This window comes from Pteropus vampyrus, unplaced genomic scaffold, assembly GCF_000151845.1.
Source record: "Pteropus vampyrus isolate Shadow unplaced genomic scaffold, Pvam_2.0 Scaffold1, whole genome shotgun sequence".
Classification (NCBI taxonomy): Eukaryota; Metazoa; Chordata; class Mammalia; order Chiroptera; family Pteropodidae; genus Pteropus; species Pteropus vampyrus.
In genome coordinates, this window is record NW_011888782.1 from 26,415,840 (window position 1) to 26,442,759 (window position 26,920).

The 26,920-nt window shown below is 40.6% G+C and overlaps 2 protein-coding genes across 7 annotated transcripts; one reads left to right on the plus strand and one right to left on the minus strand.

The window, feature by feature from the left end:
• Positions 1-49: 49 nt before the first annotated feature.
• ADPRH (ADP-ribosylarginine hydrolase) lies at positions 50-6,076 on the minus strand. 6 transcript variants are annotated; one of them, XM_023523259.1, is made up of 5 exons: positions 5,933-6,076; positions 5,493-5,600; positions 3,813-4,140; positions 1,614-1,974; positions 50-568 (listed from the first exon to the last, which is right to left on the minus strand). In XM_023523259.1, exons 3-5 carry the CDS (start codon positions 4,123-4,125, stop codon positions 154-156), a joined length of 1,089 nt encoding a protein of 362 aa, XP_023379027.1. In that variant the 5' UTR covers positions 4,126-4,140; positions 5,493-5,600; positions 5,933-6,076; the 3' UTR covers positions 50-153. The 6 variants fall into 6 exon arrangements, with proteins under 6 accessions (XP_023379027.1, XP_011373283.1, XP_011373417.1 ...); XM_011374981.2 differs by having other exon boundaries at positions 5,398-5,600; XM_011375115.2 differs by having other exon boundaries at positions 5,394-5,600; positions 5,933-6,067.
• A 3,057-nt stretch (positions 6,077-9,133) lies between these two features.
• On the plus strand, positions 9,134-25,769 carry CD80 (CD80 molecule). The gene is made up of 5 exons (XM_011375212.2): positions 9,134-9,863; positions 14,135-14,446; positions 18,261-18,578; positions 21,773-22,058; positions 25,740-25,769. Exons 2-5 carry the CDS (start codon positions 14,341-14,343, stop codon positions 25,741-25,743), a joined length of 714 nt encoding a protein of 237 aa, XP_011373514.1. The 5' UTR covers positions 9,134-9,863; positions 14,135-14,340; the 3' UTR covers positions 25,744-25,769.
• Positions 25,770-26,920: the final 1,151 nt, after the last annotated feature.

Consider the following 26,920-nt stretch of genomic DNA (forward strand, 5'->3'; position numbering starts at 1 on the left):
CCCACTTCTGAATGTATATCTAAAGAAAATTAAAACAGGATCGTGAAGAGATATCTGCACTCTCATGTTCATTTTGGAAAAAGTGAAAAAAAAACTGAGCAGAAAAGGAACTACATAAGAGAAGAAACCACCAGAAATGAACATCATGTTTCCCTAAACGTCAATTACAGTATCTTCCTTTGACCCAAGAGAATATAAAATCCTAGCTGTCTCTTCCAGGCGGTTTCTGTATTCTACTTTCTCATAATTGGAGGGACTCACTCCTTTAAAACCATACATAACTCCCCACCAGCAGCCAGCAATGGCAGCTGTAGAATCACTGTCTCCACCATGGAAAAATGCTCGGTGGGCAAGCTCCTTCCAGGAATCTCCTGCGGCCAGGATGGCATCGTAGGCAATCATGGGGGCATCATGTCCACTGCTGCCACCCCAGCCAGAGTAGCTCACAGAGGTGTAGAACTGATCTCTCTCCTTCACATCATAGGGGTTGGGGAAGGTAGGGGCCGATTTGCCATCTAAAATTCCTCTAAGTTTTAGGTACTTTTCCCATTGGTCTTGGAAGTAGGACCTGTAAGAAGGGAAAAAATCTACAGTCAATTAAAAAATTAAGCCAAAAACCATAAGGTACCAGACAGATGTGTGAACAGGGAAAATTCCGAGACGACTTCAAAATTTATTGAATGGATGTTATTTAGATAGAGTTCATTTTGATTTTTTATATCGTATTAATACCATAAATGACATAAAAAATCAAAATGAGCTCTACCTAAATAACATCCATTCAATAAATTTTTGCTAAGAATTGATGTAAACAAGGCACTGATATCTGTTGCTAAATAAATAAGACATAGCAAGTTAAAAGTGAGAAGTAAAGGGTTGTTTTTCTTGAGTTGAGAATAAGGTCTGTCATTTTCTGTCAATTTTGTCATTATATATTTTATTTTATATTTTATTTTCTTAGTAAAAATCATATATGTGTAAGGTATACAACATGATGATTTGATATATGTATACACGGTAAAATGATTACTACAGTCAAACTAAGTAACACATCACCTCTTTATACAGTTACTTTTTTTTTTTTTTTCCCAAAACGGAACCTTGGAATATGATGACCATGGGTGATTTCGGTTTAAAGCCTCTGGACCTTTTTATTCTAAAAAAGGCAGTGTAAAGTGAACTCTGAAAAAGAGGAAGATGTGGTTTTACCACTTACTAATTAGCTAGTAAAAATCTCTCTCTCTGGTATTCTAAGAAAAGTTTTCAAAATATCGTGTATCAAGACAACACTGTAAAACAAGTTCCAAGAGATAAACAGGAAAGTTCGCCTCAGTATAGAAAGATACAGAACAGCGTCCCTATACAAGAGGAAAGCACTGCAGCTACACTACTTATTGAGGTCTACGCTTGGTTACTTGGTGGCAACCACTGCTGTAACTGAACCTGAAATCCTTAGCAGGTAGGTGGGGACAGGGCTGGTTGCAGTGGGTGACAAAACTGGATAATGAGAACCATGACGGTTGCTATGATCTATGAATTCTAGACATACATAGTCACGCATGCACACACAGATTCAATCATTTTCTAGCAGGAACATACACCTATAAACTTACCAGTGTTGAAGATTCTTCTCCACAAAGTAGCCTGACTGGACAATGTACTTTTTAGCTTCTGGTAACACCTCCATCAGTCCTTTTCCCCATTGCCAGGGAGGCTTGCCATTCACAGCATAGGATGTAAAAAGAGCAGACACAAGGGCTCCCAGGTAGCCTGTGGGGTGGTGGTGAGTCATTCGGCCACTCTCAATGCTAACCTGGATCAGTGTGTCCAGCTGGCTGAGGTGAGGGAACCTGAGACCGATGCACATGGCCCGCATGGCAGCCCCACAGCCGCCCTCATGGCTGTTAAAGGGAATCCTCCAGCCATCGGCTTTGTCTGGCTCCAGCAGCATGGCGTTGTGCACTGATGCCCCACCTGAAGAAGAGTCGAGTAGGGGTTGGAGTCAATGTAACCAAAACAAAAGCCCCGGCAGGAGAAAAAGACCAAGCTCTGCTTCCAAGTTTCTTTGATGGGAAGGAAAAGCCAAAAAAAATACAATGATGAATGCCCTCAAACTCCAAACCCCAAGCCAACACAGTGCCTTACTTTACAGATAACTCTTAGCATGATAAGATTAATAATAAAAGAAGTAGATTCATATAGAGAGCCTTGGAATCTTTGCCAGTTATTACTGAGACATCACAATAACTCAAAAAGGTAGTCATAACATATTATTCTCTTTTTTAAATGAATAAGCTTAAGCTCAGGGCTAAAGAACCCTGCTTAACATCACATAAACAGCTAGTTAGTGGCCCCATCCAAACCACCATGCTCCAAGCCCAAGCCCTTAAAGAACCCAATGAGAACCTGACAATTGAAATTCCCAAATGTCAGAAAACAGCCACAGTTCTACAGTGGAGTGCTGGGCTCAGAGAAGGAGCAATGGGTTCAGAGCAAAAACGTGCCCTTGGGTGTCCTTGGTTTTCTCCTATGTGAGAGCAGTGCAATCAGGCTTGTCTTATCTCATTGTCCTACTGGGAACAGTGTGCACACATGAACCAAGCAGTGGCAGTAACATAGTGTGGGGTATGGTGGTTTTATTGTTCCCATATGGTCAGTTTATTCACGACTACGCCATAGAAGGCATAGATGGACGAAGAAAACATTCCACTTGTCCAACTGATGAGAAATCAGATGCTGAGAAAGGATGAACAAAAGCTAGCTTCTAAAGCCAATCCTTGGGGTCACCAGAGACCCTGGGTGTGTGTGTGGGGGGGACTTTTCATCAGGAAGTGCTTTTTATCAGCTCATAAGCTGAACTGTGTCCCCAAAAATTCGTATGTTGAAGCCCTAACCCCTAGTACCTCATAATGTGACTGTATTTAGAGATAGGGCCTTTAAAGAGGTGATGAAGTGAAAATGAGAACGTTAGGGTGGACCCTAATCCAATCTGACTGATGTCCTCATAAGAAGAGGAAATTTGGACAAAGGGACATCAGGAATGTGTACTGTGAGAGGGGACAGATATGAGGAAGTTGTCAGCAAGTCAAAGAGAAAGACCTCAGAGGAAACCAAACCTGCTCTTGCCTTAATTGCAAACTTCTAGCCTCTGAAACAGTGAGAAAATAAATGTCTGTTCTTTAAGTCCCTAGTCTGTGGCATTTCATTATAGCAGCTCAAGCTGACTAATACAAGAGGATAGGTAGGTCAGGTGGGCCAGGGAAAAGGTGATGCAAGTCACCTGGTGGCTCGAGAAGGTGTAACAATTTCCCAAAGTGGGCAAGAATCACTGTTCACAGACCTAGAAATAGAAAAGGAATCTCTACAAGATCCTTTCCATTATTCTTCAAAAAGAAAAAAATGTTTTCTTTATATAATTTCGTTAATTACAGAAAACTTAGAAAATACAAATAAAAAGAAAATAAGAAACTATAAATACTCCCATTATCCAGACATAATTATGAACATTTTTGTATATATTCTTCCAGACTTCTCCCAATAGATATACACTACACCTTTAATGACAATGAGTTTATAAGATACGTTCTGTCTTGTAACCTACTTATCTTTCATTTTCACTAAAATATAATATCTTTCCATATCAGTAAATATTTACCTCTATAATTTTAAATGCCTATGAACGTATCACCATAGTTAAATTACTTATAGGACATTTAGGTTGTTTTTATTTTTATCACAACTATAAAAACTACTGACTTCCTTTGGCCTGTTCTATTCTCCACCCGCCCAGGACCTCCCCTGGCTCTGCTCACCTGGCGCCCGGCCATTCATGTCTCCCATGCAGTCTTGGTAATGCCTTGCAAAGAGGGAATACAGTCGAGCCAAGTCCAAGACTTTCCCAGCTTCCACAAGAGCTTCTGCTGTGGCCAGGTGCATCACTGTGTCATCGCTGACTCTCCACTTCTCCACATCTATGGCATCCAAGCCACCAAGTTGGGCCAGCTGCTGGTGAATCTTCTCCCCATTCTGCAGGAACTCCCACTTCCCGTTGAAGTACCCCAAGGCATCTCCAGCTGCACTCAGCACCATGGCAGCCATATACCTCTCCATCAATCCCCCACACATGATGAGGCTGTTTTTCTGGGGGAAAATTAAGATACACAGAGGATGAGAAGAAAGAAGAATCAGAAAAAATACTAGCCCTATCTACATTTTATTGAGCACTCACTACTTGTAGGCATTGCATTAGTGCATCTCACTTAATCTTCATAACTGTTCTATGAGGAATGTGGTATTAAGCCCATTTTACAGATGAATAAAACAAGGATTACAGAGATAACGCTAAGTGACTTGTCTTAGGTCATAGAGCTAAGTGGCATGGCTGGCATTCTCTTTGTGCAAATCCACCTACTTTGGGCAACCTCTTTGTTCCTCAGCCTTTACATCTCTAAAGTGCTGATAAAAACAGTAATAGTCTTGTGGGTTTGTTGTGAGGAATAAATGAATTAATTTTTGTGAAGGACTTAGAACAGTGCCTAGTACATCACAAGCACTATTATTGTTGTTATTATTATTACTCATACACAACTAGGGAAAAAGATTTTTGGATCATTGAACTAGAATATTTTATTCTCACAAACTTTCTTTAATGGTAATATTTAAATTTTGGGTTTTTTCCTAAATGACTAATATCTAGATTCCTGGGATCTCAGCTATTATACCCTCCATAAATTTAATCCCCGGTAATGTGTTGGTTTTCCTGTAGGTGCATTTCCAATTCCCCATTGTACCATATTGCCTGTGGCATTAAAGTTCAAAGCCCTCCCATCTACTCCTACTGGGCGCATCCACTGCACTTGCACAGGCCAGCTAAACACCTTTAAACGCTGGTGAACTAGCTCATTCTCCCCTCAGCTAAAGCTCTTTCCACACCCAAGATGCACATCCTCCCTGCCACTAAACCCTGTTGACTCGGGCTTTAGTTCAAGTCCTAGGGCTTCCAGGAGTCCTTCCCCAGCTGCACTGTTGATGTCAAGGAATTTGGGTTGGCAAGACATGGAGAAGAGTAAATGAAGCCGGACTGAGTATACCAATACCGATCATACCTAATTTCTGAGTTCACAAAGGACAGTTGTAAAACGTTATTTATATGTTTTATTGTTTATAAATAATGCCTAGGAACTAGAGGTCTGGGCTACTAGACCTGACTCTGTCAAGAATCAGTTGTGTGATCAGAGACAAGCCACCCACCCACCCTGGACCTCGATTTTCTCAGCTTTTAATGCGACAGTGTGGGCGGGAGCGGGGCGGTAAGGTGGGGAGGCTGTAGATGCTCCCTGGACTCCTGTTCTGTGCTGAGGGCTTCAGAGAACCAACTTTTAGTCCCCCTGTACCTGCCTTCCCAATGTCCTCGGCTCCTTTTCTGTAATTCTTTCTGGCTCCACCGAATTCGTGCTTTCTGAGTTGCAAGAGGGGCTGGGGACAAAAATCACCTCTTTCCCTCGGAAATTCCTTTTCACTTTCACACGTGCTCCAGCCTCCAGCTTTCTGAACTTCTTAAACTCCTTTGAACTTTTACAGTTTACAGTCTCGCTCCCGAACTACAAATTTAGAACTAAGGTTGGGCAGCTGCTTCCCGACAGACCTCTGATTTTTATTTTTTTTGAGGGTAGGGAACGCCCGCGGCCCTGGGCGGGATGGGGGTAGGGGCACCCGGTCATCGCAGAGGGGAGAATGCGTGCGGGGAACGCCTTGAGGCGTGTACCAAGTCCTGGGGGAGGTGGGGAGAGCGTGCACGAGGGACAGGGCTGAGGAAGGCTTGCGGCGCGAGAAGCGGGTGCGATCCGGTCACTGTCAGAAACGGAGTGCACGGGGTGAAGGGGAGGAGGAGTGGGCGGGAGGGGGTGGGGGTACGGACAGCAGGGTGGAGTACCTGGTGGCCGAGGGAGTGGGGCCAATGAGACAAGGGCGAGGCCCGGCGCGAGGAGCTCGGGGTGTTGGGAGACGCCTGGATGCTTCCGCGTGTAAGAGGCACAGGGGCCGCAAGTCTTAAGACAGGGGAGGAGCTTGGTCATCTCACTTAGGAGTCGAGCCCAAATTAATCAGACCCGGAAGGAGTGCCCCGCGCTTTACATATCTGGCTTGAGTGAGTTCTTGGGGCCTTAAAAGCGGCTTCCGAGCATTGGGGGGCGCTTCTCTGCCCCAGCGGAGACTATGGGCTCAAGAGGCATTGAGAAACGCCTGGCTTCTGGGAATGTTGTGACTACGATCTCCGAAGTCGTTTGTCAGTGACTCGTATGTGGCCCCAGACTGATGCCTCCACCCTTCTTTATGCCCAGCTACTCTGTTATAGTGAACTAGTATGTAGCCAGATACTCAGAAAAGGGTACTAAGTGAATGGCCTTGCCTTTGATGTCAAATTCATAAAATCCTATTTAAGTCCAAAGTCCTTGAGTTTCATCCCTATGTTTTCTTCTATGCATTTTATTGTTTTAGGTCTTATATTCAGGTCCTTAATCTATTTTGAGTTAATTTTGGTGTGTGGTAATAGACAACAGACTAGGTTCATTCTTTTTTGGTGGCTTTCCAGTTTTCCCAGCACCATTTATTGAAGAGGCTTTCCTTTCTCCGCTGTATGTTTTTGGCTTTTTTGTAAAAAATTATTTGCCGATATAAATATGAGCTTACTTCTGGACTCTCGAGTCTGTTCCACTGTTCCGTGTGTCTGTTTTGCTGCCAATACCATGCCACTTTGATTATTGTCGCTTTGAATTTAATTTGAAGTTGGGCAAAGTGATACCTGTAGCCTCGTTCTTTTTTCTCAGGATGGCTTTGGCAATTCGGGGTCTTTTGTGCTTCCATACAAATCTGATGATTTTTTGTCCGATTTTTTTTTTTTTAAATGCCGATAGGACTGACAGTAAATAAAATCAAAGAAAAACTAAGTATTTTTGTCTGAATAAATTAATAGTCTTACTTTTAAAAAGAATTAAGATCAACATATATGTGTTAACCAAAGAAGAGGTTATAATAAAAAATAAAACAAAAAGCATTTATATCAGCAAAAGTAGATCTTTTAGTTACCTCCAATATCTGCCTATAACTCTCCAAACATTTTTTCAATATTTCTCCCATCCTTTGACTGGAAATCATTGAGAACTGAAACTGCCTTTTTTTCCCCAGCCATGCAAGCTAAAGATGGACAACTTGATACAAAATTCAGAAAATTGCCACGAAATCTCATGTTTAAACAATCTCAGTGACTGGTGCTGTGTAAGCCACGCAGAAAGTTTACTTAGCACCTAATGACATTATAAGGGACATTTCAAACTACAAAAGTGCTTACACCCTTACTGACAGCCTTACAAACTCAGACCCGGTTTATAATTTGCTCTGATAATTAACCTTTGCTTTTCTTTTGTTTTCATAGACACATCTCTTATAAATACCTGATATTATGAAATTTAATCTATACAGTCAGCCCATTCTGCTCAAGCTGTAAAACTCCAAGAGACCACCTTAAAGTCCTCCACATTCTGCTCAAGCTGTAAAACTCCAAGAGACCACCTTAAAATCCTCTACATGTTGTCCTAGACAATAGGATTCCTTTAAATTACTTTCTGGCAAAACAAGAAGTCTATTCAGTAGCTAATACAATATGCTACACCTATATTAATACCTCTGGGGAAATTGAGACTCAGAAATCAAATCATGCAGAAGGCTGCTTAGCTACAAGTTGTGAGAAAGATCCATTAGACAATCTTTTCCAGGAAATGTGAGGCCTCTTTTGTGGGTTATTACAGGGATACAGTATATTGATAATCCTTGTCAAATTGTGTTATCTGTTGGAGGCTATATGTTTTTGACTAAATATCTCACCTTCAGAATTGAAGGCAGGGCTCCTAGAGAAAAAACAAACATTATAGTAATACAGAGTATTCATCAGAAATCAGGAACTAAAGGATATTTTCAATTGAATGTAGGACAGTTTCATTCCTCTAACTCCCAAACTCCAACTCCTTTCATCAGGAAGCAGCCAGAGAAGTCATTGCCCCTGTTCCCTCAAGACTGAGGAGTGATCAGAAGGAAGGGAGGAATTGTAACTGCACCTGGATTTCACTTACAGCTTTTTCTTTGGCTCAACCTGGTTTTGGTTGTTTAGGCCCTTATCCTTCCACCTTTGTATGCCCACTCCCATTAAGCCTTAGGACGTAAGATTCTGGCCAGTGTCAAATCCTTTAAGATTGAAGCCTCAGGTCTATCAATCATGAGGACAATAAATTTCACTTAAACTAAGGATAACATCTTGGCTTTAGGTGAGTTTCAGCTCCAGACCCATCCAGGTGGAACAGCCTCACCAACCACAGGACCAGATGGGATGATGCCATGGCTGATTCCAGAACCAGAGGGACACGATGATCAATTACCTCCACCCTGTCCAATCAATAGCACCTATGACCCCAACTCCCTTAGTATCCATGACTAAGGATTTTTCCACTAGATAATCTATCCCTTTGAGACACTCAGAGAGCCAGGCCTTTGAGTGATAGCTCACCTGTGTCTTCAGGATTTGCAACTCTCTAAAATAAATTCTTACTTTCTTTGCTACAAAACCTGTATGTATCTCATTGATTTAGATGCACGCAGGCAGATGGACCCCTTTGGTCTGGTAACAGGTTTAGCAACTTAACAGCAGCTCTGAGAACTGGGGCACAAGATGCTTATAGACCCCACTTCCTTAACAGCCTCTTGACTATTTTAAGTGACTCAGCAGTGTTTACTTCATTTTTTTTCCTATTAACGTAAGTATTCTTTATACTTCAACATTTGAACGGCTATGCCTGTCTTTCTAGTTGTAACCCAGACTTTGCCTGAGGGCTTTTTTTTTTTTTTTTAAGATACAATTTACATGCGATGAAATACACTCATTTGGTATTTTGTTCAGTGAGATCTGATAATGGTTCTTGAAACTCTCCACCTGGGCGACAAAAGGGGAAAGCAGTTATCCAATCAGCTTCCAGCTCCATATGGCCAAAAGTAGCCCCGGGGCCATTAACTCCCCCCATATTTCCAGACTGCACAGGCTTGAGTGAAAAACTTCCAAAGGTAGCCCAAGCCAAGGCAACAGTGAAGCCCCTGTGGCCAACAGCTGACTGAAATCTGCAAGCCTCAGCAAGGTGCTGTCAGGTTCTACCTGTGCAAAACAGGTCAGCTGGACCAGCATGGGTCAGCTGTTTACCCACCAAGTGCCCTCAGCCATGGTTATGGTGACTTGGATACAATGTCCAACATGGCTACCAAGAGCCCACTCTGTTAAGATGGTGGTTTGGAGGGGTGGGAGTGCAGTTAAGAGTGGCCTTGTGAGTAGAGCACTCTCTAAAAGGTTGTCCACTATATGAAGTGGGCAGCCCACTCTTGCAGTGGTGTAACTGTGATAAAGGAGGGAGAAATAACTGAGCGCTAAAACGAAACTTAAGACCAGCACAGCCTGCCCATAAAGCTCATAGTACAGTATCTACTGCCAAATAAAGTCAATGAAGCCCACCCCTCCCACTTCCGTCCATCTTCCCCAGGCTGCCTAGTGCTGTCTTCTCTCCCCTGTATAATGTTTGGTTTATGGTTTGCCCCAGCCACACCCTCTAAAGAGATAGCTTATGCTGAAGGAACTTCCTCAAATCATAGCACTCTACCCAACCGATCTATTCACTTAATTAGTCTGGGTTAAACACTGTCACTAAAAGTTAAGGGGAAGTTGAAGGGGAATGCCACCTCTTTGAGTTGGAAGAAGGCAGAAAAGAAGATATAAAAAGTGAAGTCTCATACTCGGATTTTTAACACAAAGGAAAGGAATTGTCCTTCAGCAGGTAAGTACACTTATTATTATCTTAATATGGGAAAGCTTGGTAGAACTAGTTTGGGACTCCTGTTGACTTGAGTGCTTTTATTTTATTTTATTTTATTTTTAAATTTAATAGGGTTTTAATAAGCAGCATATTTTTTACAAGTTCTATAGTTTCCAGTGACTATTTATTATTATTATTATTTTATTTTTCAAATACAATTGGCATATAATATTATATTAGTTTCGGGTGTACACCACAGTGATTAGACATTTATATATCTTATGAAGTGATCGCCCCAATAAATCTAGTACTCATCTGACACCATACATAGTTATGGTGTCATATATTCCTTATCATATATTCTACATCCCCATGACTATTTTATAACTACCAATTTGCACTTCTAAATCTCTTCCCCTTTTTCACCGCCCCCCAACCTACCTCCTATCTGGCAACCCTCAAAATGTTCTCTATGTCTATGAGTTTATTTTTGTTTTGTTTTGTTTTTTTATTTTGTTCTTTAGATTCCACATATAAGTGAAATCATATGAAATTTGTCTTTCTCTATCTGACTTACTCCACTCAGCACAATACCCTGTAGGTCCATCTATGTTGTTTCAAATGGCAAGATTTCATTCTTTTTTCCTTTTTTTATGGCCGAGTAATATTCCATTCGACATAGGTACCACTTCTTCCTTATCCATTCATCTGTTGGTGGACACCCAGGTCATCTCCATATCTTGGCTATTGTAAATAATGCTGCAGTGAACAGACGGATGCAAAGGTCCCTTCAAAGTAGTATTTGGGGTTCTTTCAGAAAAATACCCAGAAGTGAGATTACTGGGTCCTTCTCTGTCTCTTATTATAGCCTTTGTTTTGAAGTTTATTTTGTCTAGTATTAGGATTGCTACCCCAGCTTTTTCTGTTTGTTTGTGTCCATTTTCATGAAATATCTTTTTCATCCCTTTACTTTTCAGTCTGTGTGTCTCTTTCAATCTGAAGTGAGTCTCTTGTAGGCAGCATATGTAAGGGTCTTGTTTACTTATCCATTCAGCCACTTTATCTTTTGATTGGAGCATTTAATCCTTTTTCATCTGAAGCAATTGTTGATAGATATGTAGTGTTGTAATTTTATTATTCATATTTTTAATATATCTTTTTTCTTCTTAAAGAAGCCACTCTAACATTTCTCATAATACGGGTTTTGTGGAGAAGAACTCCTTTTGCTTTTTCTTGCCTGGGAAGTTCTTTATCTGTCTTTTGATTCTAAATGATAACTTTGCTGGGGAGCGTAATCTTGCTTATAGATCCTTGCTTTTCATCACTTTGAATATTTCATGCCAGTCCCTTCTGGCTTGTAAAGTTTCTGCAGAGAAATCAGCTAACAGATTCATAGGAGCTCCCTTGTAGGTAACTAATTGCTTTTCTCTTGCTGCTTTTAAAATTCCCTCTGTCTTTAACCTTTGGAATTTTAATTATGATATTTCTTGGTCTAGGCCTCTTTGGGTTCATTTTGTTTGGGACTCTCTTTGTTTGCTGGCATCGTATGACTAGTTCCTTGCTAAGTTAAGAAAGTTTTCAATCATTATTTCTTCAAATGGATTTTCAATTCTTTGTTCTCTCTCTTCTCCTTCTGGTATTTCTATGATGTGAATCTTGGTACACCTGATATTATCCCAGAAGCCCCTAAAATAATCCCCATTTTGGGGGATTCTTTGTTCTTGTTGTTCTGATTGGGTGTTTTCTGCTACCTTATCTTCTAAATCCCTTATTGGACCCTCTGCTTCATCTAATCTACTGTTGATTCCCACTAATGTATTCATTATTTCAGTTATTGTAGTCTTCATTTCTGACTGGTTCTTTTCAATGTTTTCTGTCTCCATTTTTATGTTTTCTGTCTCTTTATTAAAGTTATCACTGAGTTCATCTACTCTTCTTCTCAGTTCATTGTCTTCTGCTCTAACCTCGTGTGTGCTGGAAAGTACCCAGGTCTCACTTGGTGTGAATCTTCCATCATAAGCAGCATGAGCATCCTTATAATCAGTGGTTTGAACTCTGCATCTATTAGATTGCTTGTCTCCATTTTGTTAAGTTCTTTTTCTGCAGCTTTGTTCTGTTCTTTCATTTAGAACATGTTTCTTTGCCTCCCCATTTCGGCTGCCATCCTGTATTTTTTTCTATGTATTAGGTAGGGCTGCTATGTCTCCCAGTATAGTAGAGTGGCCTTATGTAGTAGGTGTGCTGTGGTACCCAGTCTCGCTGGTCACCTGAGCTGAGTGTTCCAGGTATGCCTGCTGTACGGGTTGTGTGTGTGTCCTCTCGTTGTAGTTAAGCCTTGGTTGCTGTTTGCACATCAATGGGAAGGATTGACCCATGGGTTGATTGGTTGTGAAGACTGGCCAGGGAGGGGCTGACTCTATGGAGCAGAATTCACTTTAGTGGGACTCTGGTGCTTTATGGTATGTTGTCATCAGATGGAGCCCCAGGTGGTGCTCCAGCTCCAGTTGATACCAGCCATTGGGCATGTGGGCCCCAGGGGGCCTCCTGGGAGGGCCCCTACTGCAGTCCAAGTTCAGCCACAGCCTGTGCCTTCCCAGGACCACCAAGCAATTTGCAGATGGCCGCCACCCGCACTGAACTTAAAGTTTCCTAGAGAAGCCAAACCATGAACTGAGGCTGGCTGCCACTAGTGCTGGTCTTGGGGCTGCTCAGCAAGAGATAAAGAGCATGTTGAGGCCAGATGCTGCTTATTTGAGTTTCATGAACTTTTGAAAGATTTTAGGGAAATTCCATAGCATGAGCTAAAGACAGGTCGTTTGTATGGAAACCCCTCCGGAAGAGGCTTGGGTGAGACTGCAAATTGGGTGGGGTGGATCTCAGGGAATCACCGACATGGAGAGATCTCTTGTTAGCCAGGTTGATGGAGACTCAGATATTGCACCCTCCTCACCACCACCCCCCCACCGCCCCACTCCCACCCCCCCCTCCTCCGTGTCTGTGTGCCGGTGGGGTAGGGTGGGGTGGAGACTCAACAAAGGAACAATGCCCTCTGCCAGCACTTCTGTCTGGGAGAAAGCTGCCCCTTCAGCCCTCGCCTCGAAGACAGACAACGCAGTCCTCCCTGGTACCTTTTGAGCTGCTGTCCAAGTGCTGGAGCTCAGAGCAAGTAAATCCCTCAGCAAGTAAGTCGGTGTACAGGGCCTTTAAGAGGAATTCCAGCCACACTCCGTCTCGTCTCACTCGGCCACAATCTCTGCTGGTTTTCACAGCCAGAAGTTGTAGGAACTTCTCTTCCCAGCACTAGAACCCCTGGCTGGGGAGTCTGGTGTGGGGCTGGGACCCCTCACTCCTCAGTCAGGACCTCCATAGGTATCCCTCCTGATCTTTAACAGCCACACGCTGGTGTGGGATGAGCCGGTTCCATCTCCACCCCCCACCCCCCCCCCCCACCAGTCTAGAGGTGGCTTCTTCTGTATATCTTTAGTTGTAGGACTTATGTTCAGCTAGACTTCAGGTGATTCTCAATGATGATTGTTCTTTAGTTGTAATTCCGATGTGGTCATAAGAGGAGGCAAACACAGCATTTACCTACTATGCCATCTTGACCCATGACTTGACTGCTTTTTAAACAAACGTACCATCAGGCCTACCTCCAAGCCCTATACTTGCCCTCCAAGGAGACTTTTTAGGGCTCTTATTCCCACAGGAGACTGCGGCTGCTCAACACAATTGGAGAATCATCATCAGAATATGGTCTATTATTTTAAATTTCCTAGATGGTAGCAAATGTTAATTTACTAAGCTGAATTCGAGTTCTTCAAAACAGCAAAATTTGGATGAATAAGTGAATCCAAGCTAATCCTGGTATGATTGTAAAACTAGCTGTGAGGCAGTTCCCAAACAGGAGTCCCAAACGTATTCTGGATTGCATTGGGCCGTGGTAGCAACCTGAGAGGGTCACAATGGAGCATGGCATTCATTTTTGTTTCTAAATTTTGACATGTTTACTGAAAAAAAAAATCAGCTTCCTCACATTATAGTACATAATATAAATAATGCTTGCCATATATCTTTTCCCTTCTTTTACTGATAGACTTTTCCGTTGACCGAGCTGCTCTACTCTTTAAGATATATCCTTTGTGAAGAGGCATTTAAGAATTGAGACACTTGTTTTTCTTTGTTCATATGTTAAAAAATGAGTAACTGAAGTACTGCCTTGGACAAAATATGACTCATTTTAAGAAGTGGGCTGGCCTTCCTTCCTGGGTGACTGTTATGTTTTTCTTTTTCAGGTTGTGACAATAAATCCACAATCTTTTATAATCAGCAGTTTGGAGACCTAGGCACATCAGCAGCCTCTCCTCAGTGTGTTTTGCAAACATCACGGGAGAACCCTTTGTGTGGGGCAACTGAATTGTCTTCTGCTCTAATCTCGGGTGTGCTGGAAGGTACCCAGGTCTCACGTGGTGTGAATCTTCCATCATAAGCAGCAGGAGCCATGGATCATACAATAAAGTGGAGAACACCATCATCCAAATTCTCATACTTCAAGCTCTTTCAGCTATTGGTGCTGGCTGGTCTTTTTGACTTCTGTTTCTGTTCAGGTAAGCAAATTGCAGAAACTTGACTGAATCCATCGTTTCAGGATTTAGAAAAAGGAGACGATGTTCTTGGTGCTGCCTTCCTCTGTCATCCTGCCAGCTGAAAGGGACCTTCAGAATATTTCCATCCATTTTAGGGCTGAGAAAGCAGGTCCAAGAGATTAAAGAACCTTCCTATGATTTACACAGCAAGTCAGCAGCCAAGTTAGCTCAAGAACCCAGTCCTTAAAGGGAGGGCTAGACAGTGTTACTTTAGCAAAATCATAAAGCTATTCAGAAGTACAGCTTGGAGTTTTGGTCTCTTCCATGAACACTAGATGCTCGTTTACATTTTGTGATATGCTAAGGGCATTGGCCTAGGTCTCTGATTCCCAAACCAGATTTCTATGAGACAACACAGCTAAAGTACTCTGCTTCTAAAGTTGAGTATTGGTGATCTTTCCAATTAGAATGGTGAAAAGAAAGTAATTGAGGCAAATACTCTTCTAATGTTAAAGTTTTCTCTTAATATTTATCTTTATGCTTTAGATGCTGATACCCTTTGTCAATCGTGGCATCTGACATTAAGTGGTATCAGATTTAGCACAAAATTATATTCTTAGTTATTTTTAACTTATTACGTATGTATGTCATGTGTGATCTGCAAACAATATTTTAACTTCTGGAGGCTTTTGTTTCTGCTCAAGTGCTGGACTTCGGGGACTATTGAGAAGGGTGGGGCTCATCCTGCCAATAGGATGGTTCTGACTTTATTTTTAACATAAAAACAAAAGAATTGCTTTCTGCTGAGCAGTATAGTATCTGGTTTCCCCAAAATAAAGAGAAGGCATTGGCTCCAGCACAGTTTGCCAGTCGACAAAGAGCTGAATATCAAAGCCCCTTGTCTTAACAGCTACTTAGTTAAAACATGTCTGCACTGCAGGCATTGCCCAGAATGTCTAAGATGTGAGGGAAGTAGGTAGAGGGAAGGGAAGAGAAGTTGGGGCACACAGATTATTTGACTGTTTTGTATATTTTTGACAGTTACATTACATTTTCAAAAGATACAATTTTCTTCTGGGAAGTTGGGGGAGGAATCCCAAACTTCTTCTAGAGTCTAAATGAGTTTTAAAATATTTAAAAGGAAATTATTGCAGGCTTTCTGAGAGAGTGAGCGAGAGTGAGTGAGAGTGAGTGAGAGAGAGATTCCTGCCCTCAAAGAGATTTGAGTATATTAATTGGAGAAGGCAAAATTAACTTACAAGCGATTGAAGAGCAGTGAAGTACCTCGTTCTGACTGTAAGAGCCCAAGACCTGTGAATAGTGGACCAAGGTGGGCTGGAGCAGCTAGGCAGGCTTTATGGTGGTGGATGGGTGATAGCAAGAAAACTCTGGGTGGGGCAACAGTATGGACAAAGGCACAAAGGTAAGGATGAATCTGGCACACATGTTCATTCTTTCGTTTAATCATTTATTAATTCAACAAACATCGAGCATCTTTTACATACAAGACAATTTGCTTGGAGACAAGTCGTTAGCAAAATTGACATAGCTTCCGCTTTCATGGGATTTATGGTCATTAGGAAGAAGATGAAAATCAAGTAATCACTCAATTGAATGGATGACCAACAAACACTGTCGTTCCCTGCCAGAGGGGAGAGGGTGAGAGTGAACTGGGAGAAGGTGGAAGAAGCAGAATGTGAGAGAAACCAAGGAGCAAGGAACTGAAGAAGGGAGAAGAGGCAGGGACCACCACAGTCAGGAATCTGAATATTATTTGGAGGACACTGAGAAGCCATGGAAAGGTTTAAGCAGGGAAGTGACATGGTCTATACTGCTTACATTTTAATTTTACATACTAGGGCCTTGTTAAAATGCACTTTCTAGCACAGGGGCCTAAATATGGAAGCTGGTCCCAGCGGGAATTTCCAAATTACGCAGAAGATTTTTGATTCCTCTTTTCAGTCTGGTTCTTTCTCAACATGAGAGTCTTGCAAGGGGGCCTCACATAGTGTCAGTGACCTTTACACACACCTACACTTTTCCTCTGATGGCTGGATAAAAATTCCTTAAGAACCATCATTGAAATTAGCTCACTTTTGGTGACATCAGCATGATGGCGAAGTGAGAAGACTCCTTTGTTTCTCTTCTTATTGTTGTGAAACAGAACTCCAGAAAAAGAGACAAGTCAGACAACTATAATTCAACAAAGGATCCCCTGCTCAACACAAACCCACCAGAGAGATCCACACATTGGAATGAGTAGGAGAGGCAGGTTGGGGGAAGGACAGGGACAGTGGTGGAAGACACAGTTCAGCACACACCTGGGTTCAGCGAGCATGATAGTGGTGAAGTCAGGCTGCAGCCCTCACTCTACAGCCTGGAGCATAAGGTGGGCAGAGGCAGGTTCTTTTCTGAGACAACAGCTCCCTGCGCCCCCCTACCCCCCACCATCCCCATCGCAGCAGAGCCCAGTAGAGGTGGCTGGGGTGCTTAAACAGCACAGCGGTGCCAGCAGCCACTACTGACAAGAAGGCAGAGCTGCAATCCCGAAGTCGCCTTCCTTGCCCCACCCATCCCAGCAGAGCCTGGGAGAGGCAGTGGAGATGCCTCCATTAACACAGCAGGGCCAGCGGTTATTAGTAACCAGGAGGCAGTAACTGGGAGTTCGCAAAACTGGTTCTCAGCCACCAGCACATTCTCCCACCACGCCGAGGCCAGCCAGTCAAAGAGGGAAACACCCGTCACTCCAGTAGGTAAGAGGCATTTTCCTCAACCTAAGGGGTGTTGTGGGTAAGAGAAAACAAAACTTGTGTCATAGCACCATCTACTGGAAAACAAAAGAAAGTGCCCTACCTATCGACCTGCTGAATTGTTAGCAGCAGAACAGTACCTAAATAAGAGCATTCACATCCTCAAATGCACGGACAGAGAAATAATCCACAAGTACTATGAACAATCAAGGTAACATGGGAGCACAGAAAGAAAATGAAAAGCCTCCACGGAAAATGAAAAGAATCCAAACTCAAAGTCATGGAAGACTGTGATTTAAATGACAGAGAATTTAAGATCACAGTTATGAAGAAACTCAGCGAAATACGAGAAACTCAGAAAGGTGGTTCAGTGAGCTCAGGAATAAAATTAATGAACAAAGGGAGCACTTTACCAAAGTCTCCTAAAGTCCTTCTTTTTATGGACCGTCTCCTTCACTGTCTGTCGAGAGATGACTGGATAAAGTAAATACTGTACATACAATATATAACGTGTATAATATATAATGGAATATTATTCATTATCATTATTATCATGATCATTCCTTAAATAGAAAGAAAATCCTGACACATGCTAAAACATGAAGAAATTTAAGGATGTTAAACTGTGAAATAAACAAAAAGGCAAATACTGCATGATTCCACTTATATATAATATCTAAAGTAGTCGAGTTCATAGGAACAGAAAGTTGAGTGGTGGTTACCAGGGGCTAGGGGGAGGGAGGAAGGGTAGTTGTTTAATATGTACAGAGTTCCAAATGTGCAGAACTCTTTTTCTGGAGTTCTGTTTCACAACAATATGAATATACTTAACACTACTGAACTATACACTTAAAAATAGTTAACATGGTCAATTTTATGGGTTTTCTTTTTTAACCACATTTTAAAAATGAAGGGAAAAAATGCTCCGGGGACCAAAAAAAATCAAAATCAAACGGAATTCTCTGATTATGCTTAGTCACTAGATATAACACTCTGAGTTCTGTTACTGCCAACTCCGAATTCTTGCTTGTGCAGGAATCTATATTTAATAAATATAAAATGTTGTTCTATTTGCCTCTCCTTAGGCATCATCCAGGTGACCAAGACAGTGAAAGACGTAGCAGTACTATCCTGTGGTTACAACATTTCCACTGATGAACTGACAAGAGTTCGCATCTACTGGCAAAAATATCATAATATGGTGCTGGCTGTTATAAATGGAAAAGTGCAAGTGTGGCCCGAGTATGAGAACCGCACCTTCACCGACATCTCCAATAACCTCTCCATTGTGATCCTGGCTCTGCGCCTGTCAGACAGTGGCAAGTACACCTGTGTCATTCAGAAGACTGAAAAAGGGTCTTACAAACGGGAACACCTGATTTCGGTGATGTTATTTGTCAGAGGTCAGTGGAATGTTCTGACTTACTATAAGGCTGCAGACTCTTGAGGCCCTTAAAGATATACTCATGTTGATTTAGGTGGAAATTTTCCCAAAGAGTCATGGATCTCATTTTATTTATTAGGGTTAAGTGAATCTCTAGTTTTACAATTAACCCTATACTGATTTTTCATGACGTCATGGCAATATCTGTTAGTGTGCATGTTTTGCACTTGGACAATTCAAATTCATGACAATCATCCTGGGGCACTATAATGACCTGAAATGCCTTCTGATTCATTAGGGGACACCTCTGATTTGATGTAGCTGTACCAGCAACTGCCCTTGATCCAGTAATATATTCTTGTGGAAATATGTTGAAAGTATAAGAATAATGCAAGCATAAATATTTTTCAAATAGTATTTGAATATCAATTACTATGGCCATTGTACTATTATTATATTTATTATATATTCAAAGCTCTCATCTAACAGTCATTCCTGTAAAGTTAGGTGTTAGAGAACTGAATGCACAGTTTATGCCTACCACAAGAAAGAAAATTAATTCATGAATCAAAGCCCTATGTATACATCTACTGTGAAGGGCAAGCATTTCTTGGGCAGGAGGGAGCCTTGACTTACTCACAGGTGATAGTCCTAGAGGATACTGATGAGCCCTTGTTGAGTAATTAGGGCCCTGGGCCATTCTCTCACACTTGAAATTCAAACACATTTTTCTCCCTGGGCACTTGAGCCTTTAATGGAAACCAAACTTCTTAATAAAAGATAATATTGTAATAACTGTGCATGGTACCAGAGGGATATTAGACTTATCAGGGGATCATGTCATACGGAGCAAGAAATTAAACAATCTCTCGGTTGGCTAGGGTGACCAACTGTCCGATTTTCTCCATGACTGATGGGTTTCCTTAGACACAATGTTTCCAGTGCTAAAACCGGGACCATCTCAGGCTGCAGGGAGCTTGTTGGTTTCTCTACATTTGCCTGAGGTGGCATAAGGATATAATATCAGCATAGCAGTATATGAAAGCCTCCATTAACCAGTACATTTGAGGAACTAGTTATCCTAGTTAACAGATTAACTAGGATAACAGATTTTTTCCTTTTTAAAACATGTGCACCTCTTCCTTTCCTAATATTTTCCCCCGTCCACTAAGAGTGGTGAAATCTTGGGTTAATTGGTTAAAATGAGATACAAAGGAGTAATTTTTTGATGGTTCGCAATCTTGCAAGGCCTTAGGAGCTGTTACTCTAAAAAGATCACCTTATAGAAAGGATAGGAGACAGAGCAGAGGCTGTTCTAAACCAAGCCAGACCTTGAAAAGATGGTTTTTAATGCAATCCCTGGTATTAGTAACGTTCTTGTGGTTTACCTAGTTCTCAGAAAAGCAGAATACGGAAATAGACAAGAATTATAATTTAGGATATGAGGTCCTTGGATTTGTTATTCCAGGTTATAACACATGACATACTGATATTATAAGAAACAAAGGGAATATTCTTGATGTCAGCTACCAGTGTAATGATTTGATCTTATAGGATAAATTACAGGAGTAGGAAATAACGTCAACTAAAAATGGCTCAGGAAAATGTCAGACTTAATTTAGGAGCAGGGTTAATTCCAAAAAGAGAGATGACTTCATCTCCAACCAAATCCAAGTTTTTCCTTTTCTTGATAATTATAATTACTTGTCATAACTTCCCCCTTTTTCCTATTATTCACAGTGCTACCAGGCAGTCCTGGAACTTTCACCTGGCAATGTGATTTAAATAAGGGAACTCATCTTAGGGCAAATTTAAGACCCATATAAATCAGTCTATTATCTAACTTCCTTTGTGTCAGGCTCTGTGCTAAGTGATTTATATTAATGATGTCGTTTAATTCTTACAATCCTGGAGGTAGGTATTATTATCCTCATCTTACATTTGAGCCAACTAAGACTGAAAGTGGTTAAGTAAATGGCCTGGGGTTAAAAAGCAAAACTGGTTTTAAAATGTGCTCTTGATGACCACTTTGCTATGCTAAATCTCTCTTCGGGACTCAGAATTTCGAAAAGAAAACTAACTATATGGAATGTAGTATGAGGGGATTGACTCCCACATTCATCCTGAGAAGTATAAATTCTTTAAGTCAAGATTAAGTGAGGAGGAGAAGAGGGGAGCTTTCTCCTGTGTTCTGTGCAGTCATTTCACTATGTTTTGCTTTGCATATACTTCAGTATCTTATTGGGGCTCAAATATACAAATGAAAGAGTGCCTGAAGTATCTTGGAGGAATGCTAGGAGGAACGCTCTGTCCTGTTAAGGCATGTCAGAACAGCGAGGAGATAAGTAAAGGATAGTGATCGAGGTTACAGGCTCAAAATTGCACAATTTGGACAGAGGTTTACCTAATTCGAAGACAACTTTTGAAAAAGCAAAAAAATGCTATGCAAAATTTGGGGTAGTGGTTACCTTAGGTGTGGGAAGTAGGAGATAAGATAGTTGAGACCACACAAGTAGATTTACATAAGTTACTGTCAGAGTTCTGGTTCTCAGGTTGGATGGTGAGTTCATAGGTGTCTATTGTAATATTAATGAATAAGTAGATAAGTAAGAGAAAGCCACTTTGTGTACCTTAAATATCAGGAAGGATGGAAAGAAAGCAAAGTAAAAGGAAGGAAGGCAAGTAAGGGAAGATTCTGGTATCTGAAAAACTTGAATTCAAATCCCAATGCTGCCACTTATTGCTTATGATCAGATCCTAACTCAATTATTTATAAAATGGAAATTGCATTAGATTAAGTCATATAAAATTACTGTTTGATCAATTTTGATATACCACCTACCACCTAAGGTTGTTTTAAAGACAAAAGGAGGCAATGTACAGACTTAACATTAACAGCTCAATAAACGTTTATTATTTTCCTCTTTACTTCTTTCAAATGCAAGTACTATTGTCAATATTTATTCACATGAACCTACTTCTTTTCTTTAATAACTGCCCTCCTACCTCTATCAAAGGTGATGAAGAATTGTTATAACCAATTCAAACTGAAGTTAGTCTTTGGATATACATAGCTACTCACGACTTATGGGAAGTTGCAAAGTAGATCTCATTTTTGTATTCTTATTAAAGCTAGATACTTTATTAAAAATATGACCCCTTCCACACACACATATATAATGATATGTACTTATATTCTTGTTCTTTCTTCAGCTGACTTCCCTGTCCCTAATATAACTGACCTTGGAAATCCATTTACTAACATCAAAAGGATAATTTGCTCAACCTCCGGAGGTTTTCCAAAGCCTCAGCTCTCCTGGTTGGAAAATGGAAGAGAGTTAGATGCCATCAACACAACAGTTTCCCAAGATCCTGAGACTGAGCTCTATACTATTAGCAGTAAACTGGATTTCAATGTGACAAACAACCACAGCTTCATATGTCTTGTCAAGTATGGAAACTTAACAGTGTCTCAGACCTTCAACTGGCAAAAAAGTAAGTGATGTTATCCTGCAGAGTTTCTACTGTGGAGAATCTAAAAAGAAAATAACTCAGCCAGGTACATTTTAGAATTGTGCGTGTAGACTATGACTGTATTTTTTGCAGTATTTTTAGACATACAAATAAAATGATAAAATGTTATTGTGACTTAAGATCCCTGTATGAGGTATGACTGTAATGTTACTAGACTAATTTTATTTTCATTAATAAACATTCTAAAATTTAGAGTCCATATAAGTGCTATCCATCGAATAGTCATCTTAGAAAGTTATTATAACAATATTATTGTTATTTAAAAGACTAATATTTGTCCTTCTTTGAAATTGCCTTAAGGGCTTTGGCAGTGTCTTTTGGGCATTCCTTTCCATGGTCCCATGGCATCAAATCATTGTCTTCTGTGGATGACAGTGCCTTTAAAGAACTACTGGTTCATTCAAAACCAAGTCTGGTGGAGAAGGTGAATCACAAGCTATTTATGGACAATTCCTGAAAAAAAGAGGTCATTTTTGAGCAAAGACCATGAACAGATACTTTACCCTACAGGCAGTAAACTTATAGAATTATCTGTTGGCCAGGAAGTGAAGTCATCTTGAAATATAAAATGGAAAATGTTGGGTTTTTATAAATTTATGCGTGTCAAACCCATAATGGGTTGTTACAGGAGTACTCAGATACTTGAAATACGTGCCTAACTTGTATGGCTGATTATATGGAGAACCACCAGGCCTCTTCCCACCCCCAAGCCCAACTCTTAACAATACGTTTTGTGATTACATAGTAAGCAACAATACACAAGTTTAACATACAGTGGTACATAAGTGTAGAGTATAATGTATAGTATGTCTTATGTCTTCTTCTTGTCTTTACTTGTAGTAGAAGAGATATTTTAGATAGTCCAGTCATTCATCCTAGTGAATGCATTTACTCTAGATCTTTCTGTCTTAAGGTGGATTCTTTCATTGTTTTCCTCAATAGGCAATGAGATAAAATTTCCTGGGAAAATTAGTTCAAATACAAACCAAGTTTCGATGATGTTATTGATAGTCCAACAGTCCAAACTCCTCTCTCTCTCTATCATCTTTATGTATTCTCAAAAATTTATAAAAATGAGTGTTGAATCATATAGTAAAAATAGTTTATTAATTCAACATTATTTTTCATTTAATTACTTCATTATTTAATCAGTTTTAGATTATCATGACTAAGGTAGGGAGTAGTATACAGATCAGTAATACCAACTTTAATCATATTTTATTTTGGACATTATTTATATTCGGGATATGGGTATATATGATGTTCTAGGACAGAAGTTGGCAAAAGTTTTCAGAAAAGGACCAGATAGTAAATATTTTAGTGTTGTAGACCATACAGTCTCTTGCAACAACTCAATTCTGCTGTTATAACATGAAAGCAACATAGACAAGACATAAATGAAAGACATGGATGTGTTCCAACAAAATTGTATTTAAAAAAAAAAATAGGTACTGGGCCAGATTTGGTCTGTGCACTATAGTTTCCTAACTTTTAGAAAATAGAATGTAGTCCTTCAAATAAAAAGATAGAGCTATTATTTAAAGAAGATATTATGAGACTGCTCAGCTTTTAACATCTTTTCCCTGATATGCCTTCTCTCAATTCTTCCTTCATGCTAAGGATGAGTGGAATCTCCTTTCAATCTAAATCAAAATACTAGCTCTTAGACCTATTTAATCTACATTCACAGTGAAGAGATGATCGAGTGTGTGTGTTTATCATTCCTTCGTTTCATCTGTAAGTAGTTATCGCATAGCAAGCATCTTGGTAGGTGCTAGTGTTGTATCTATGGTTGGAGAGCTTTAGTGTATAAATCGACTCTCACTAATTGGACTGAAGGCATCATTTAGAGTCAAAGCAAATGATGCATTTGTGGGTGGTCAAGGGCTGACTGCTTAAGCAAACATAAATTAGGTGCATAGTTCATAAAAATGTTACAAGTCCATGTGAGTAAAGCTTTACTATATAAATACCCACTCTAAAAATACCCTCTCAACTTTATTAATTAAATAGATTTGTCTATGATTCTTAGTCTGGGCCCACTAAATCTGTTAACCCTTGATGTACGGGAAGGCATATGTATGTGTGGAAGGCTATAAATCAGGAAGTCCCACTCACGGTATCTAATGAACTATAAGTGCAGATGCCTTTGCCTAACTATGCCAATGGATTCTGGATCTGCCCTGCAGTGCATTCCCAGGTTCCTAATAGGCATTATAACAGAGCCAGTTTGCTGTTATTGGTTCTTTCTTTCCATTAAACACACATCCTCTCTCTAGTGAGGCTTGAGGATGGATGGGAGTGGCCTTGCAGAGGAAGCCAGGAGTGAGTCAGAACCTGTGAAACTTCTAGACTCCCAGAAAAACAGCAAGAGCTTCTTCGTTATTTGGGGGATCATTCTGGTCTGTAGAGGCCAACACTGGTAATTACATGGCATCTCCATGTGATCTGGTGTTTTAGAGAAAAAAAAAAAAAAAACCTCTCCCTAGTCTCTAAGTGGGAGGTGTGCTGTGATCAAATGTACATTTTAGAATGGATACTGTAACAAAATGTGTAGGAATTATTAGAGCCTAGGAAACCAATATGAAAGCTACTGGGTGGGAGATGAGAAAAATCTGAACTAAGACAGTTGCTGCAAGAGATTTGGGGAAAAGGAATCAATTGCAGTAATGTTCTCAATATAGAATAGAAAGTCCATGGGAGCCTACTGGGCGTGAACACAAGCCTTCACTCTTATTTGGATAAGTAAGGGTATTATTCAGAAATGTGAGAATATAAGTGGTAGATATGCTTTGGAAAGAATATAGTAAGTTCAATTACAATCAAGCGGAGATGCTGGAATCCAACCTCTAGTTGGTAGCTGAAAATACAAATCTGGAGCTCAGAAATGAGATCAGAAATATTATATACAGATTTAGAAAACAGATGATGTTTCAAACCTTGGGTGTGGATAAGATCACTTAGGAGGATGGGGCTAGTGAGAAAGGAATGGGACCACAAATGGAACCATGAGGAACAACAGTATTTAAAGGACACGATGTGGAAGAATAGCCTACAGGGAAAACCGAGTCACGACAAACAGAAACAGAAAAATGTGGTGTCATAGAAGTCCAAGGTAGAGAAGGTTTCAACTTTCAAGTTATCCACAAAGTTTGGTAATCAGAAAAATGAGAAACAATGAGTTAGTAAATGTCCAGTATTTATGGTCAGCTATTCCAGAGAAATCAGAAGAAGATGAGCTACTAATATTCCTTTTAATTTGTGTTCCTGCCCTTTCTCCAGATGTTATTTCTAACCATTCTGCAAAGGAGTATGGCTGCTGTTCTTGAGCAGGAAACACTAAGAGCAGTACCACACATACCTTTCTGCTTCTCACCTACAATCTTCCCCATGTCCCCGTGTTCTCTCTGTTCCCTGTGTTTTATAGCTGAGAGCCAGTTTGCAGAGCTTTCCTTCAGGATGATCCCATCGAACACCAAGCCATATCCACTCTCAGTTCTTTGCTGGGCAAAGAAGTGGAAAATACTCTTTGCTGGGCAAAGAAGTGGAAAATACTCTTTACACTTCTGTCAATATAAGAGGCATACAATGGGTATCAGGCAGTTGGAAACACATTAGAGCTGACACTATTTTTTTCCCTCCACAGCTGAGCCACCCTCTCCATCTTTTAATTTAAATTGGCTATTTCTCATTATACCATTATGTGCAATCATCATCAGAGTGGCATGGCAACACAAAAGTAAGTGTTCTCGTACTATCATCCTGGAAGCCCAAACTCTATTAGTATGGTTTAGTATCTCTCTGAGATTTTAGGCTATTCTCATTTTTGGAAGTTTATGGAAACTTTAGTGTCTCCTTTACTTGGCTCAGCAAGTTCTGTTCATTCACTGGACAGACATTTCTTGGACATATATTATGTGCAAGCATTCTAGTAGGCACTTGAGTTACAAAAATAAGAAATCATTACCCTCCAGACATGAAGGGGTACCAATCTTTCCTGGAGTAGAAATCATGTGCACTGAGCAAAAAAAAAAAAAAAAATTGGAAAACCAACATCTGCTGATTTCCCCAACTTCAGCACAAAAATGTCAAGGCTCATGGAAGTCACTAGAGACTCTTTGCTATGAACAACTCACCCCAAGAGTAGGATAAAAAGGTCTGGTGGGCTCAGAGATGTTTGTGATACAGACTGCCCAGCCTTATCCCTCCTGTTCAGCTTTCTCATCCTTAGTACTATGAATATTTGGGGCTGAATATCAGTGTATTTTAGGATGATATTCTGGTCATCACAGGATGTTTAGCAGCATCCCTAGCTCTAATCACTTTATGGCAATAGCACCTGTTGCCCCAGTAGTGACAACCAAAAATGTCTCCAGACATTGCAAATGTCCCCTATTGGGAAGGGGGTGGGGCTGGAAATCACTCCCAGTTTAAGAACTGCTGCTCTCATTCTATGCCAGTCTGAAGGCTTGCTGAAATATATGGACACGACTTAAGGGAAACTCACCTACCTACATTTTTATTGTTTGTGTTTGTCTTCAGGGATGTTTTGCAAGACGGAAGGACAGAATGAGAATGGGGAGAGCATGAAAATGGAAATGATCTCCCCCATCAACACAGGACATGCAAAAGCATAAGGCTGCACACAACATCTGGGGGTAGACTCCCTTACCTCTTCTCTTCCAATGTGGATGGACATAGGATACCATGTGCATCAGAAGGCACAGGGTTTCCTTCAGTCTAAACATCCTTAGTTCTTTCAGTTGTTCTTCAAATGGCAGTTTACAGAAGCTTTAGATGAAAACACTAGATGTCAGTCAGCAAATG